Here is a 15,614-nt window from a genome sequence, read left to right on the forward strand (position 1 = left end):
ATTCTGGACATCTTGTATAAAGAGAATTACATAATATGTGGCCTTTCCTGTCTAGCTTCTTTCACATGTTTCAAGGTTCATCCATATCATAGGACATGAACTTTTTTATGGCTCAGTAATAGTGGGACTGTTGTGGGACTGAATGGCTCAGTCAGTTGAGCATCTGACCTCGGCTCAGGTTGTGATCTTGGAGTCCTGGGATCAAACCCCGCATTGGGCTCCCCACTCGCCAGGAAGTCTGCTTCTCCCTCTCCCTCTGCCTCTGCCCCTCCCCTACTTGTGCTCTGTCTCCCTCTCTCTCAAATAAATAAGTAAAATATTTTTAAAAATAATAGTAACATTCCATTGTGCAGTTCTATCACATTTTGATTATCCATTCATCAGATGATGGACCTTTGGGTTGTTTCCACTTTTTAGCTATTATGAATAATGCTGCTATGAACATTTGTGTACAAGTTTTTGTGTGGACATATAGTTTTAATTCACTTGAGTAGATATGTAGGAGAGGAAGTGTTGGATACTTGTTTAACTTTTTGAAGTACAGCCATACTGTTTTTAGAACAAGCACATCATTTTATATTCCCCACAGCAATGTATGAGGGTAACTGTTACACTTGCTATTGTCCAGCATTAAGTTTTAAATGCTTCAAGTCCCCACAACACTTTCCATCCAACTCTCCTCATTTTCATCACAATGATCTTGTCATGTGTCCAATACAATAAAAATATTCATCATTTTACTTAAACATTCATCCCTGAAAAAACATCTGTTAAATAAATCAACTTTAGAAGCCATTCTTTTTATTAGGTATTTAATTCTTTTATTTTATCCAGTTTCCCCACTCCCTCTATTACTGTTACTGTCTGCCTAGCAATTATAATCATTGACTATTTTATTCTTCATTTGTCAGTCTAGCAATTATAATCATTGACTATTTTATTCTTCATTTGTCAGTCTCTCCTAGTAGTATACAAGGACCATGAGGGCAGAGATCTCACTTGTCCACATTTTTCCATTGTATCACCATGCATAATAGTTCCAAGTACACAGTACTCAATAAATATTTCCTAAACACATGAATAAATAAATGTATACTTCTGTATAGCTTGACTTTTTTATGACTAGCAAATATTCATGGCTTATATATTTTAGAAACAATAAAAATGTTTAAATTCACTGGTTACAAATGCACCAGAAAACAAAAAATAAAACAAAATAAAATAAAAATGTGGACCTAATAGTCATCAAGAAACCACACAATCTGATTCGGTTTAGTGGACCAGTACCAGCCATGCTGGCCAGTGACATTAGCACCATCTATTTTCACAGAAGTAGGGAGCCCTCCTTGTGCACTCTGCCCGCAACAATACAACGTGCTTTCCAATAACCTGAAAGTATCAAATTTTCCATCTATTTTCAGAACAAAAAACCTTCTCTGATAGCTTTTATGGCAAATAAACACTATCACCCCAAAGCCTACTCCAACCACTAATTTGACCATCATGGGAAAGCAGAATTCGGACTAATTTTGCTTGCCTAGGCATGTAACAGAATGCCTACCCACAAGATCTCTGTAAAACTGATGCTCCAAGAAAGTGTGCCATAATTATCCCGCGGCTCCTGAATTCTTTCTGGTATTATGCCACAGACCCTCAGGGGATGTGTACTTGGTATGAGAAGTATGAAAATATGTGACTACTGGTTCTTTCCATATGAAAGAATTCTTATTTTTTAAAAATTTTTAAATAAAGGCGATTCTGCTTTCTCAAAAAGTATTATTTTTAAGTGGCCACTACCCCCAGCCCGGCTCTTCTAAATCATACTGAGGTCCAGTTCATTATCATAAGTAATCTGTAAAAAATAACTATAGAAAGTCAAAGATTTGTTTTTGCAACCCCCTAGGAGACAGGGGTAATAATCAATAATGGTCACGTGAGGCAAACCTGACCACAGCACCTAGGATATTAACCCCAACACTGCACTATATAACCAAGCAGCCTCCCTTCTATTTTGTCACCCATTTTCAAGAGCCCTATGAAACAAATAATAAATTCTCTTTCCAAGGCAGGAAGTAAAAACAGGAGTATAAAACTATCCTACAAGAGATCTAAACTGAACCCAGCTCACCCATAAAATCCACTATTCCAGTTGGGTTACTTCCATTCAATATTTGGTCAGTAGACTGCAATTTTATGTTAGGATGCAGGAAGGTTGCATGACATACCAGATGGGTAAAAACTGGACAAGGTAGCTTTCACCTCAAATATGTTATTATATTAACATTCATGTATTAATCAAAGGAAGGTAAAAAACATGCTTACTCATAGCAGCTTTTCCAAAAAAATTGCTCATCACATTCCCTTTCCCTGGTGGCTTGTTGCCTGTGGAAGATACCTAAAAGCAGAAAACACACGTGATTTTTTTTCTAGTGTCTAAGGCTGTTCTTCAAATAGCCGTCTTAATCTCTTCAATAGCAGGGCACACTGTCACGATGGCACAATCTCTACATAATCATGCCAAAATGTGTCAGCATTAGATATAAGAACAAATCCAGACCAGAGTATCTGATGTTAATCTCCAAAGCTTACTTGCTCATAGTTCTTACAGACTTACTATCCATGAATGTGTCTAAACTTTTGAGTATTTAAAAAACTACTCAGTTTGATAGAATTAAAACAGATCAGAGGCAGTACGGTACACACGGGGTGGGCAGGAGAACCTCCAAAACGTTACATTTGTAACAATCAAAGTGGACTTGAACACTGGTTGTGCCACTTAATAGCAATCTGATATCCAGGCAAATCACTCAACAAAGTCTAGTGCTACCACATATGAAAGGGAGACCTCTCCCTCACTGACCTCTTAGGAGGATTTAAGCAAAGATTAACTACTGGCACACATTAGTTCTATAAATGTTAGTGTTTTCCTTCCATCCCCCTCTCCCTTCCCAAAGCGGAAGTTGTAAAATCACAATGAAGGTAATAATAATAACAATAATTGTACTTTTCTGGAGTATTTTTAAATAGTGTTTTAATGAGACTTTTCTTAAGTCAATGCACTTAAGTTACCTCAGATGAGTGAACAATAATAAACTAAAGGAAGCAGATGAAAAACAAAAATTCATAAAACAGAACGAGAATGTTAAATATACTAAGAAGAAAGATAGACATGATAAAGCTCAGAATATAAGATGTTCCCAAAATGACATATTGCCAATATACAATTCCTTGAACTTTGTAATTTTCAAATGTTCTCATTGCATCATCTGGCCTACACAACAACCTTGCAATGTGTACGGGGCCATTTTACAGGAGAATCCAAGGCTTGGTGAGAAGCATTATCACTGTTTCAGATGAGAATATCAAGGATTAAAGGATTCAGACTAAAGTAGAAAAACTAGAACATATTATTATATATCAGAACCTTATGTGATTAAACTATAACTAATGCTTTTCCGGTTACACATTCTGAGCCATAAAGACATATCTTTAAAGACTTACATTTGTTACCTCTTTAGTCTCTGTTTTGGTTTCCTTGTTGGCATCTTGGGTTTTAGATGCAGCTTTAGAGGCAAACATTCCCATTATCCCTTTGGGCTGCTGGAAAATCTGTTTGGAGGTAGGTGGACTGTGACCATTGGTTGTCAACTCATTATTGGCTGGTGTCTCACTTGATACTTGAAGACTTGACTGCTCACACTTTTCAGAAGACGAGGACTCAGCAGCAGCTCTGGGGACTGCAGCTGCACACTGTATGGCACTAAACCTGAGACCACAAATGTTACATTAATTTCAAAGTCTTGCTTCTTCACACAATACTTTCTAACTCTAATGCAATTAGAAAATTTTAGAACTAAAATGGATTTTAGAAATTATTTTGTGCAAAACTCTCATTTAGATACAAAACAAGTATTGGGGGAGACGCTGAGGGACTTGCCCTAGATTATACATCTGGTTAGTAATAGAACTGGGACTGGAATCCAACGTCTTCTACCATACCATATTGACTATCTTTACTTTTTTGAAGAAAGCATCTTAATTCAAAACAAAAAAAATACACCAAAGATAACGAAAGACTAGTAATTTCACCATCCTTGGGAAATCAAATTATTATCTCTTGTTTTTAAAGATCTTCAACTTAGAGGACTACATATGCAATAAATATTGACTGAACCAAAATTATGAGCTTTAAATATTAACAAATTTCCTGGCAACTCTCCTGGCCAGAGTGGATCATGCTTTAAAACAAGGAAGAAGCTGGGAACAGAGCCACTGGCTCCTATGACTGGTGGTCCTTCACTGTCACTAGTTAATAATTTCTAATAATACCATCTAACAGTACCAGACAAGTATGCCCAAAACCAAGTAAAGAAATCTGGCACAGTATGCATGGCATTATTTAAGGGAACATTCATCTCTTTTTCTATAATCACTGTGGATGTACCTATTTCATACAAATCACAGCTGTGCTTAAAGCAAAGTTCCCCCACTTTTCTAACAAAGGACAACTTTTGATTTCCCCCAGTCTTTAGCTTACTAGGGGTTGGTGAGAACTCCTTGGCTGTAGGGAAAGGCACTATTCATCTTTTTTTTTTTTTAATTTTTAAAGATTGTATTTATTTATTTCACACAGAGAGAGACAGCCAGCGAGAGAGGGAACACAAGCAGGGGGAGTGAGAGAGGAAGAAGCAGGCTCCCAGCAGAGGAGCCTGATGTGGGGCTCGATCCCAGAACGCCAGGATCACGCCCTGAGCCGAAGGCAGACGCTTAACGACTGCGCCACCCAGGCGCCCCACTATTCATCTTTTGTATTTTAGGTACACAGTACGAGACCTGGCACACAGAAATACTAGTGAAAAGAATGATACATAGAAATACTAGTGAAAGAATGATAACTGAAGTCCCTGGAAGTGACATTCCTGGTTTCTCTCTCTTCTTCAATGTATCACCTCAACTTGGGGTGGGAGAACACGGAGGTTAAGAAAGAAACGATGTGGTAATAATAATTATCTTGAAAATCAACCAGGCACAACTTCAAGATTAACTGCTACAATAACTAGCCTAAGAAAAAAGTCTCTCATAAATCATTTAATTTCAGAAGTAACTTAAGACTGAACAGCCCCAAAGCTAGAGTGTATAGCTCCAAAAATCTTCCACTGATTTACTATGGTCCACTTCAGAAAACCCCACTCTAACACAAATATTCTGTGCATCAGAGTTAAGAACAGACGGAAATCATTTCCTTTCACCCACTAGTCTTCCTCTCTAGCCTTGCAGTGCTTCCATGTACAAGGAAAAGAGCAATGTTTTATTTCATTGTCAACATCTAAAGTTGGCCCTGAGACAACTCTTTCTCCATTTGGTCTACATTCCACACCTTAGGGTCAGGACCAGAAATTGGCAATAAGGAAGAGACCAAGTTAGGCTGGGAACATGTCCGAAGAGAGAAGAATCTGCTCAGTCCTAAAATTTCAACTTTCTTCCTGTCACAGCACTTCTTAAAACACACGAAACAATGAGTCAGATCTCAGTTGGCCCATAATTCTCAGGACCAAATACAAACTTCTTTATTGGAGATAAATTCTTCTACCCATGATACTTTAAGTATTTAAGTAAAGTTTCATTAAAGTGCTTTCTATTGCCACATTTCTACTTGCCACGTTTACTTTAGTGGTCCCTGAGCAAATTTCATTTTGAACTTTTGAGTCACCTTTATTCCTGTTTGCTTACTTATTAGATACAACTGAAGAACTGATTTTTAGAGCTTCACATGCCATAACTACATTTTAATACAGGTTATTTCTGGAATTTAATAATATAATTTACATAAACTATCAGGGTATTCATCTTTTCTTGTGATCCTTCCCTAAAAAACACCACTTATAAATGATTACTCTTTAGCTATGTAATTATATTTATTTAATAAATATTTGTATGCTTATTATACTTAAGGTTTTGAACTGTAGAATAAAAGAACTATTGTCTATCATTAATTCTCACAACAATTACTTATTGAATACTTACCATTTGCTAGGCACCATTTTGGATACAAAATAGACACAATCCCTATTCTCACGAAACTTCCAGAAACTGTATTTGGCAAGTCTATATCTATTTCTCCTCAAGGACCTGGTACTATCAGTTATCCCATCTTCCCCAGTAACTTCAACCATTTCTTCTTTTACGGCTCTTTCCTAACACTCAAGGCATTCTCAACTTCAAAAATGTATAGATCCTCCCTTAGTCTCAATCCCTCTTTAGCTACCTCTCTTTTTCCTCCATTTTACAGTCAAATTTCCTGGAAAGAGTGTTCATATTTGCTGTCTCACTTTCTCATGCTCCCATTTACTCAGCTGACCAGAATCCGGTCACTGCACTGAAAACCCTCTTACCAAAGGCCATCACTAAATCCAATGGACACTTTTCAGTTCCTATTTTACTTAGCTTCTCAGCAAGGTATGACATTGTCAATCAGTCCCTCCTTGAGACTCTTTCCTTAGCTTTTAGAACCCCAAATACTCTTGTGATTTTCCTTTCATCTCTGGTTGCTCCCATTTAGGCTCCTCTTCTCTTGCCCATCCCTTGAAAAATGGCTATCATTTAAATAGTGCTTACCATGTGTCAAGCACCGTTACAAGTGTTTTATATATATTCATTCATTTATTCTTTGTCAACCCTTTGAGGTTGGTACCATTGTTAGCTTCATTTTACTGATGAGGAAGTTGAGCCACAGAGAGGTTAAATAATTTGCTCAAAGTTATACAGCTAGTAAATGTGGCCTGGAGTTTGACTTTCTGCCCTCTTTCACTCTATACATTGTTTCTGCATGACTGTATCTACTGTTGTGGCCCAATTAATTAGCTATTTTCTGATTCCAAAATCTCTATCTTCACACCAGACTTCTCTCCTTAACTCTAGACTAGTGCATGGACATCTCCACTTGGACTCCCCACGGGCTTCCCAAACTCAACATGTCCAAACCCAATTCATCAGTTTTCCTTCTCTCTCCAAGCCTACTTCTTCCCACATATTCCCTTTCTTAATGATGACACCATCATCCATCCAGACACATGGCCATCATCCTTAACACCATGAACACCCACCCCATAAACACACATACACATACCCCTGGTCCCCAAGCATTAAAAAATCCAGGTTTTGACAGCATGACTCTTTTAACCTTCATACCGCTTCACCCCCAACACCACTACCATACTTCAGATAACTGTCATCTCCACCCTGAATAACTACAACATCTCTCCTCACTCACTGATGGCTTTGTCTCCCAATTATTCATTCCCTTCTGATCTAAGTTAACCACTACAGCCAAATGATCTTTCTTTTTTTAAGATTTTATTTATTTATTCATTCAGAGAGAGCACATGCGCATGCACACACACACGTGCGAAAATGGGGAGGGGCAGAGGGAGACAGAATCTAAAGCGGACTCCCTGCTGAGCACAGAGCCCAACACAGGGTTCAATCTCATGAGCCTGAGACCATGACCTGAGCCAAAATCAAGAGTCAGATGCTTAACCGACTGAGCCACCCAGGTGCCCCCAAGTGATCTTTCTGTAATGCAATTTTGATCATTTCACCCACCTGCTTCAAAATCTTCAGTGGCTCCCCAGTGCCCTCAGAATAAAGTCTGAACTCCTTACCCTAGTGGTCAAAGCATATAATCTGACACACACTTCCATCTTATATCTCATTATTTTCTACCTCTCACTCTAAGTTCCACAGAAAACGACTGTGGTCCCACACAAGCACCAGGTTTTCTCACAGGTCTGTCCTTACTTTCCTACTTCTCCTGTGACTGGCTACTTCTATTCAGGCCTTCAGGCCTCACCTTAGCTGCCACACCTCCAGAAAGCCTTCCCTCTTTTGCCTCCTCAATCAAAAGTGGGGGATGAGTGCTCCCCCAAACATTCTCCTACAGTATTCCTATTATAGCACTGTCCCACTATGCTGTAATTGCCTCCCCTAGGACCATCAGCTGCATAAGCAGGTACTGGGCCATATTCACTCTATCGTGTGTGGCATGGTATAGGTACTTATCGGATCTCTGTGGAATGAATTCAAATCACCTCACTTAGTACCTTTCAAAGTAGTAGGTGCTTAATATGTCTGGGGAACTGACTTGAACCTTCAATACAGCCCCACAAAGTAGGCATTATTATATCTAATTTAAGAATGAAAAACCCACAGCTCAAAAGAGTTTAAGTAATTTGTCCAAAACCACCAGGCTATTCAGCAGCTAAGCCACAACACAAGCCTGTGCACTGCAGTCCATCACCTCACTGAAGATGACACAAAGGATACAAAAGATGAACAAGGTCTGATCCTGGTTGTGGAAGATAAAATGCTTTTGGATGGAAGGTAGAGGGATAACAAATTAGAAATAGTTTTTGAAGGCCATCTGAATTGGTTCTTGAAAAATGGGTGGGATTTAGACAAGCAGAGACTGGGGTAAGGGAGTAATGAGAGGGCACAATAAACATTTCGGGTGGCGGTGACAGGATAAATACATGAGAAATAGATTTATGGGGAGTCCACTGGGGTTTTCAGTATGGGTTGTGGCTGCTATTTTTCACCTTATGATGTACTAATAAAACCAGGCATGTGTCTTACTGCAAGATAAATGGGGTTTTACTAGACCTGGCATTCACTCTTAAGAGGCAGCCACTGTGTAAACATCTTACAAAATCAATTCGTAAAGAAGCCCACAAGGAACATTAAGGAGCTCACTTGCTGCAGTTCTGCAAGTTGCTTTTAAGGATGTCATAGTCCGTATTGAACAGAGGCCCACTGTCCTTTAGCATGGCTTTCTGGATGCTGTACACATGGATGCTGGCAGTCACCGCTAGCTTGGACTTCACTGCTACAAGTCAACAGGAAAAGCAGTCTGTTAATACACAAACTTCATAGCATGTGGGCACTTTAACAAGAAACCCTTCTGCATTAAAACCATTTGCAATCTGTGGTGGTCCAAAAGCTCTGAAAGGCCAAAGAGTCACATACACAGTATAACATCAACTCTTCTGTCTATAACTGGAACATCATGACAAGGTAGGTGGTGGTGAGTCAGTTCTAAGTACAACACCTGTGAGGGTATCACTCATCCAGTGGACTTTCAGTAAACATTAATGAATGATTGATGATGACTATGATTTTTTTTTTCAGTCACAGAAGAATCTTACACTCTAGCATATAATTAAAGAATAAGTAATTTCTATCTGAGAAGACTCAATTATATAATTCAATTTTTGCGTAGAGAAAGCAACTCTATAACAAAACTACTACTAGCCAGGTAAGTCTGCTGGAAAAAAACCCGCAAAAGAACATCACAAGAATAAATGTTAGGTTCCACGAAGAAAGGGGCTGTGACCGAGTCTCCATCACCTAGCACAGAACTTGACAGAGTGAATACTCATTATGTATCTACTAAATGAATAAACCTCACTTCGGCCACCACTGTAGGAATTCAGAAAGACAAAAGCGGACATCACCACCACCCTGAAGACCTCAGAGTTATTTTGTAAGAAAATGACACCACTGGCAGGAGTCTTTGTATACCAAGAACAACAGGGCAGGTGTTGTCTTGAGACGTATGTCCAGATCATGTGGACCTTGTCATAGAATTCCTCTGAACTGGATTTTTAAATAATAGAACCGTAGCATTAACAATCTTGAAATGGAAAGATAAATTTAATTTAGAAGTTATATTAAGTCTTTCTGACTTTAGAAAAGCATTCTTTAATTTTCTTCCTAAAAAACTGTTATGGAACACAACACAATATTTAGAGGCTATTGTCTTTTTTCAGTTGATGAGGTGTTCCATATGGTATTCATGATAGTTTTTTGCATGAATGACATGAGTTTTGAGAACCTGTAATAAAAGTGCTTTGTAAATTTCAGCACCTATTGGTCTTAAAAATGGGAAGTTAGTCAGAGGTGGTATTCTATTTTAACGTGTTTCAGAAACTACTAATAAAAGGAATATTCAGCTTTTCAGTTAAATAGCTAAATATATTGTATGCAGATGCTAAGGGCAGATTTTTTACTGTACGTACATTGACGCCATAAGAGGAAAATCTTGCTAAGTCACTAAAACACTTACCTTCCAATTTATCTTCTCTCACTACCGCAACCTTGTGGCACTGTAAGGAAATAACACTTCATTATGATTTAAAGTAGTAATACAACTTGGAATTTTAGTTTCTTTGCTGATAATTCAATTACACTTGGATGTGATAATAGGAACATCAGATACCCCCAAAAATCTGTGTACAGGGGCACCTGGGTGGCTCAGTCGGTTGAGGATCTGACTCTTGGTTTCAGCTCAGGACATGATCTCAGGGTCCCTGGGATGCAGGCCTCAGAATCTGCTTGCCCCTCTCCCTCCCCTTCTGCCTCTCCCCCCCAAGCTTAACTGACTAAACTAACTAAATAAATAAGTAAAATCTTCTAAAAAAAATCTGTGCACGGGGCGCCCAGGTGGCTCAATTAGTTAAGTGCCTTCAGCTCAGTTCGTGATCCCAGGATCAAGCCCTATGTTGGGCTTCCCGCTCACCAGGGAGTCTGCTTCTCCCTCTCCCTCTACTCCTCCCCCCCACCCAGCCACCCTCCCCATGCTCACCCTCTCTCTCTCTCTTGCACGCTCTCTCTCTCAAATAAATAAAATCTTTTTTAAAAATCAGTGTACAGTTTAATAAAGTCAGACTTAGATAACTTGTTTAAAATTTCTCCATCTGGGTAAGAAAAGTGATAGAATATACATATCAATACAATCAAAAGCCAAAAAGGCAGCCCCCAGCTCACAGTGCTGCCAGCCCACAGAAGACAGTGAGTGTGCAGCCAGGCCAAAGCCCCACTATCTGTGGGACCCAGGCCTACTGAACGCAGTGATCATGGTGGCACTGAGCTCGGGCAAGGTGTGTCATCATACATCAGCAATACTTCAAGCTGAAGCACCTCTCCAGCAGGGAACCAGTGTGCAACAGGCTCGGGGCACAGAAATTGGCGTGTGAGCCAAGACTTTCACTGAACAAGGGAAGCTCATTTCGGACAATGTCATGACTCAGCTCGGCCCTTCACGAGCTGAAAAATCTCACCCAATATAGCTGGCTATTGGATAGTTTTCCAAGGCACTTTCACAGGCAGAAGCCCTGGATAGTTTATCAGATAGTGAGTAATCTGAAAATGCTCTTCAAGGTCATGAAGCAACCAACATCCACTGCTTGTTTAAATTCATCTGCCTAGCCACCAAGTCGCCAACATCAAAGTCGACTCTCCCAAAACTATGGGCCTTGGTGATCTGACCGGAGAGCCTCTCATCCAGTGTGAGAGTAACAGATGAGAGATGGTTCTCAAGAGATTGAAGCTTTACAAAGCCCAAACAGAACTGGTCCTGGAATATTACCTACCAGACAAAAGGGGTGTTAGAAACATTCTCCAGAACAGAAACCGACAAGATCTGGCCCTATGTGTATGCCTCCCTACAAACAAAAGTTCAACAAATAAACCAGAAAATATCAGTTACTTCATGAGGAAAACTGCATTCACCTAGTAAGATGAGCAGAAGCCCCTCATCCATGCATTTAGAAGCTCCTTGTCCTAAGACTGGCATCTATGACTTCTTTGAAAATTATATTAGTTTCATTTCTACTGATTTTATCTGGAAATTAAGGATGTGCCACATAAGTCAGATATGAAGACTGATCTTCTGAAATCACATAGTGTGTTTTATTCAGTTAGATATGGGGGTGCAAATGAAAAACACCAGAAATGTCTAAATTAAAAAAAAAGAACTTTTAGAGCATAATTAAAAGAGCAATTGGTAGTAACCTAACATTTATTCAGAAGAGTAAGCGGCTGATAAAGTTTCCTTACTTTCTGGAAAAGAAACAAAAAAATTCCATGTCATTTGGGGAAAGTATCTCATCAGAGGCTTTTGCATAGAAAAGACATCTTTAACGCTGTGGTGTATGGCTGAGACACTATGTCTATAAAATTCCAGGAAAAAACCCAATTGGATTTACAGATTAGTTGCAGGATGCAAATTCACTGCTGTCTTTACCTAAGACACTTATTTTTTTCTAAGATCTTTTTTTTTTGAGAGAGAGAGAGCCCAAGGGCGAGCAAGCAAGGGAGCAGAGGGGTGGGGCAAAGGGAGAAAATTCCCCAAGCAGACTCCCTGCTGAGCACAGAGCCCAAATCAGGGCTCCACCTCACATACTAAGAGATCATGACCTGAGCGGAACCCAAGAGTCAGACACCTAACCAACTGAGCCACCCAGCGCCCCTACACTAAGACATTTATAAACTAGTCATATACGCTGAATTTATTTTGTTGTTAAACATATCTTCCACTTACTCAGAATTTTCAAAGTTATAAAAATGTATTAATTAGCAAATAGGAAAATTTACTTTCCTAAGATTTTTCTTTTGAGAATACACGTGAACTGAGGGATATGATGTATGTTAGAAATTGACATAAGTTCTTGCAAAAACACCCAAGTCAAATTTTCAACAGAAAGTGTAATTAAAGTCTTATGTTTTCAGAAGTTATTCAGTTTAGAAATGTGTGCTTTAGGATCTAGTTTTGCTTTTTAAACAAAATGTAAGATCTGCCTTGATGAGTAACAAATTAAAGTACAAAAAAAAAAAAAAGAATAAAAGAAAACCCATTTTATTCTGGGCACTTAAAATATGAATGCCAGCCAGTGGTTCTTATGTATTTGGGGGGGGGGACTTATTTTCCTTTTTTTTGATTTTTAAAAATGAATGTTGGTCTTTCAAAATGGACCAAGGATTTTAAGAAGGATTATAGTAAACACTTCATTCTTTACAAAATTTTCTTTTTTTTAAAGATTGTATTTGACAGAGAAAGACACAGGGAGAGAGGGAACACAAGCAGAGGGAGAGGGTAAATGTAAACTGATATAATCCGAGAATGAGGAAAGGTTTCCTAACTATAAACAATGAGTTAATTTAATCCATAAAAACTAACAAATATACAACTCTGAATGACAAAAATAAACTCTAACAAAGTACAAAGACAAATGATAAAGTGGAAGAAATATCTGCACATCTTTCACAAAGAGTTAATACACAGATCCTAAAATAGAGAAAGACACTCCTTTAGAAAAACAGGCAAAAGGTATGAACAGACAGTTCACAGGAAAAGAAATGCAACTGACCCTGAAACAGATGACAACATGCTTTGTGTGGAGAAGGCGGCTCTCACAACTGGTGGGAATGAAAAATGGGGAGGTATTTGGCAATTACCCAATGCAGTATATATACATCTTAGGAATCCTAGGAAATGTAACCCTAAAAGTGGAAAAATATACAAAACACATATTCACTATAGCAGTATCTGTAATGGCAAAATATTGTAAATGATGCAAAAAACTATCAAAATGGGACTGCTGAAAAAACTAAAGTAGATCAATGTAGGATCAGGTGGCTGTAATAAGGAATGAGGAGTTTCTGTAGCTGCTATGGAGTGACGTTTAAGATCTCCACTTAAGTAAAAGAGCAAAGTATAAAATAGGGTATATAGTATGAAAGCTTTCATCTAAAAAAAGGGGTAATATGAATATATATTTGAATATATTAAAAATACATACAACAATGGAAGGAGAAGCAAAATCTATTCAAATAGTTACCTGTAAGGAAAAGCAGGGAACCTAAAAATTGAAAGTGGGAAAAGACTTGAATTTAACTAGATACTGAGCTTAACCACAGAGAGGAGTTATTGCAAGTAACTAAAACACAGACTAACTGTGCATCCCTAGTAGGATATATCCTACAGACAAAAGGAACTGCAAAGAAGTCTTAAATTGTTTTCAGTAATCACATTATTAGTAAAAACAGTAGTTTTGCTTTTCTAAATCTTGTATGTTTGGCTAAAGCAAATACATATTTATGAATAATGTTAGGAACTAGCCAAAATTTACAATATAAGAGAAAAAAGCAGTATAAAATCAAGCAAGTTAAAAAAAAAAGCATAAATTTAAACTGTAAATTTAAACTGGGAATATTTCTATGTTTTCACAATTTTCTCTTTAAAAAAAGTCATTCCAAAAAATGTCATATTCTATAAAACTGTACAATAAAAATTACAGAGTTAATGAGAAAAGGAGCAGTAAGAATTAACCACTCAAACTTATGCAACTTTGTTAAGTAAGGCCTTAAAAACAAAAATTGGTAGCTTCAGGAGAAAATCAGGACAGCCCAGACAGCTCAGTGTGGCTAAATGTTGCCTCAGGGGATACTGAAAATGCATAGAAACAACACAGTCGAAATGCCAACTTGCTGATGCTGAACAACACAGACCCGGGTAGAGCTCTGATTCAGGGGGTTCCTTTTAAGATGAACAGAGGAGTAAGTGCAGCATCCACAAACTCAGAGCCTGGCTGGGGTAAGCCCTCTGAGCGTTACAGCAGTTAAAGACAAAAAAATGAAAATATGGCTATTTAATGAGAGAAAGTTGTTCTTTATAGAAAAATTCTAATAAATTCAGAAAGAATGACAGAACATTACCATTTTGTAACTCCTAGTGAATTAATAATCTAGGCAATGATAAAAATCAATCTTGGCTAAGATCATTAGATGAACAGCTAATGGGGAACTTCATAAAGCATGGATTAGGCTGTCAACCTTCAAAACCACAAAAAGAATTAACAAAACATTCCCTTGCAATTTTCAAATAATTCTCTGGAAGATTCTCTGGATTGAGATTAGAAGGACTTCCTGAACACCTGAGTCTGTGGCTTGACATCTGAACAGTCTGAAAATTAACCATCACTGTTCCCAATATGTTTTCAAGAGGAAGAAAGAGGAATAACAGAGGAGTCTCCTAATGTCTTACTGCCTTAAGAAAACTAAATGATCATGATATTGTCTCTGCATCACAGCTGAGATATTACCCAAACTTCTCAGAGTTTTAGTCTAAAAATCCAAAATAAACATCATCTTGAAGTTGTCTTTTAAAACTTCCATAATACTGAATCCTGTTTTTTCCCCATGTTATGTTATATAACACGGTTTGTAGCTCAAACATATTTCAGCTCATTATAAGATTCTGAGAACTTACGGAATGTCCATTCTGAATGAGACTGCCAGACACTAAATAGGTGACATGCAGCTGGGCTCCCGAATTCTCCTTTCGCTTCCTTTCAACATAATCATACAGCATCCTGTTCCAAACAAAAGGTACAAGTCATTATTTGTAAGAGTTTTTACCTCATCAACTCTTTAATTCATGACTTAAAAGTGAGATGTATTAAATCTGACAGTGTATCAATTTTTTTACAGAATATTTTTGCTCCCATGGACAGAAAGTTAAAAAAGACTTTAGAGAGGACATACAGGTTGGGGTCAACTTGGATTGAGCTGACACAGTGACCAAACAACTGAAATAAAAGAAATCTAGGAATAAGTCAAGAGGGACTGAACCTGCTTTAAAACAGTGGCAATAACATACAATAGATACAACAATGAGTCAAGAAAAAGTTCAGTCACTAACTATATGATCCTGGATAAGTTAATTAATTTTTCTAGACCTCTTAATCCTGAGGTATAAAACCAGAAGACTGTATTAGATC

General features: G+C 38.0%; 1 protein-coding gene and 1 pseudogene across 2 annotated transcripts in view; one reads left to right on the forward strand and one right to left on the reverse strand.

The window, feature by feature from the left end:
• The window catches only part of POLD3 (DNA polymerase delta 3, accessory subunit), a 43,946-nt gene that overhangs the window by 17,796 nt on the left and 10,536 nt on the right, over positions 1 to 15,614 (reverse strand). Inside the window, exons 3-7 of one of the 2 annotated variants that reach the window (XM_019795381.2) lie at positions 15,104 to 15,206; positions 10,121 to 10,160; positions 8,749 to 8,881; positions 3,511 to 3,766; positions 2,323 to 2,395 (exon numbers count right to left, since the gene is read on the reverse strand). In XM_019795381.2, the coding sequence (XP_019650940.1) occupies positions 2,323 to 2,395; positions 3,511 to 3,766; positions 8,749 to 8,881; positions 10,121 to 10,160; positions 15,104 to 15,206 (605 nt within the window). Of the gene's footprint in view, positions 1 to 2,322; positions 2,396 to 3,501; positions 3,767 to 8,748; positions 8,882 to 10,120; positions 10,161 to 15,103; positions 15,207 to 15,614 lie in introns of both variants that reach the window. The other variant, XM_019795380.2, reaches the window with a different exon arrangement.
• LOC105235889 lies at positions 11,071 to 11,549 on the forward strand (annotated as a pseudogene).

The sequence above is a fragment of the Ailuropoda melanoleuca genome, chromosome 8 (genome assembly GCF_002007445.2).
Source record: "Ailuropoda melanoleuca isolate Jingjing chromosome 8, ASM200744v2, whole genome shotgun sequence".
NCBI classification, from domain to species: Eukaryota; Metazoa; Chordata; class Mammalia; order Carnivora; family Ursidae; genus Ailuropoda; species Ailuropoda melanoleuca.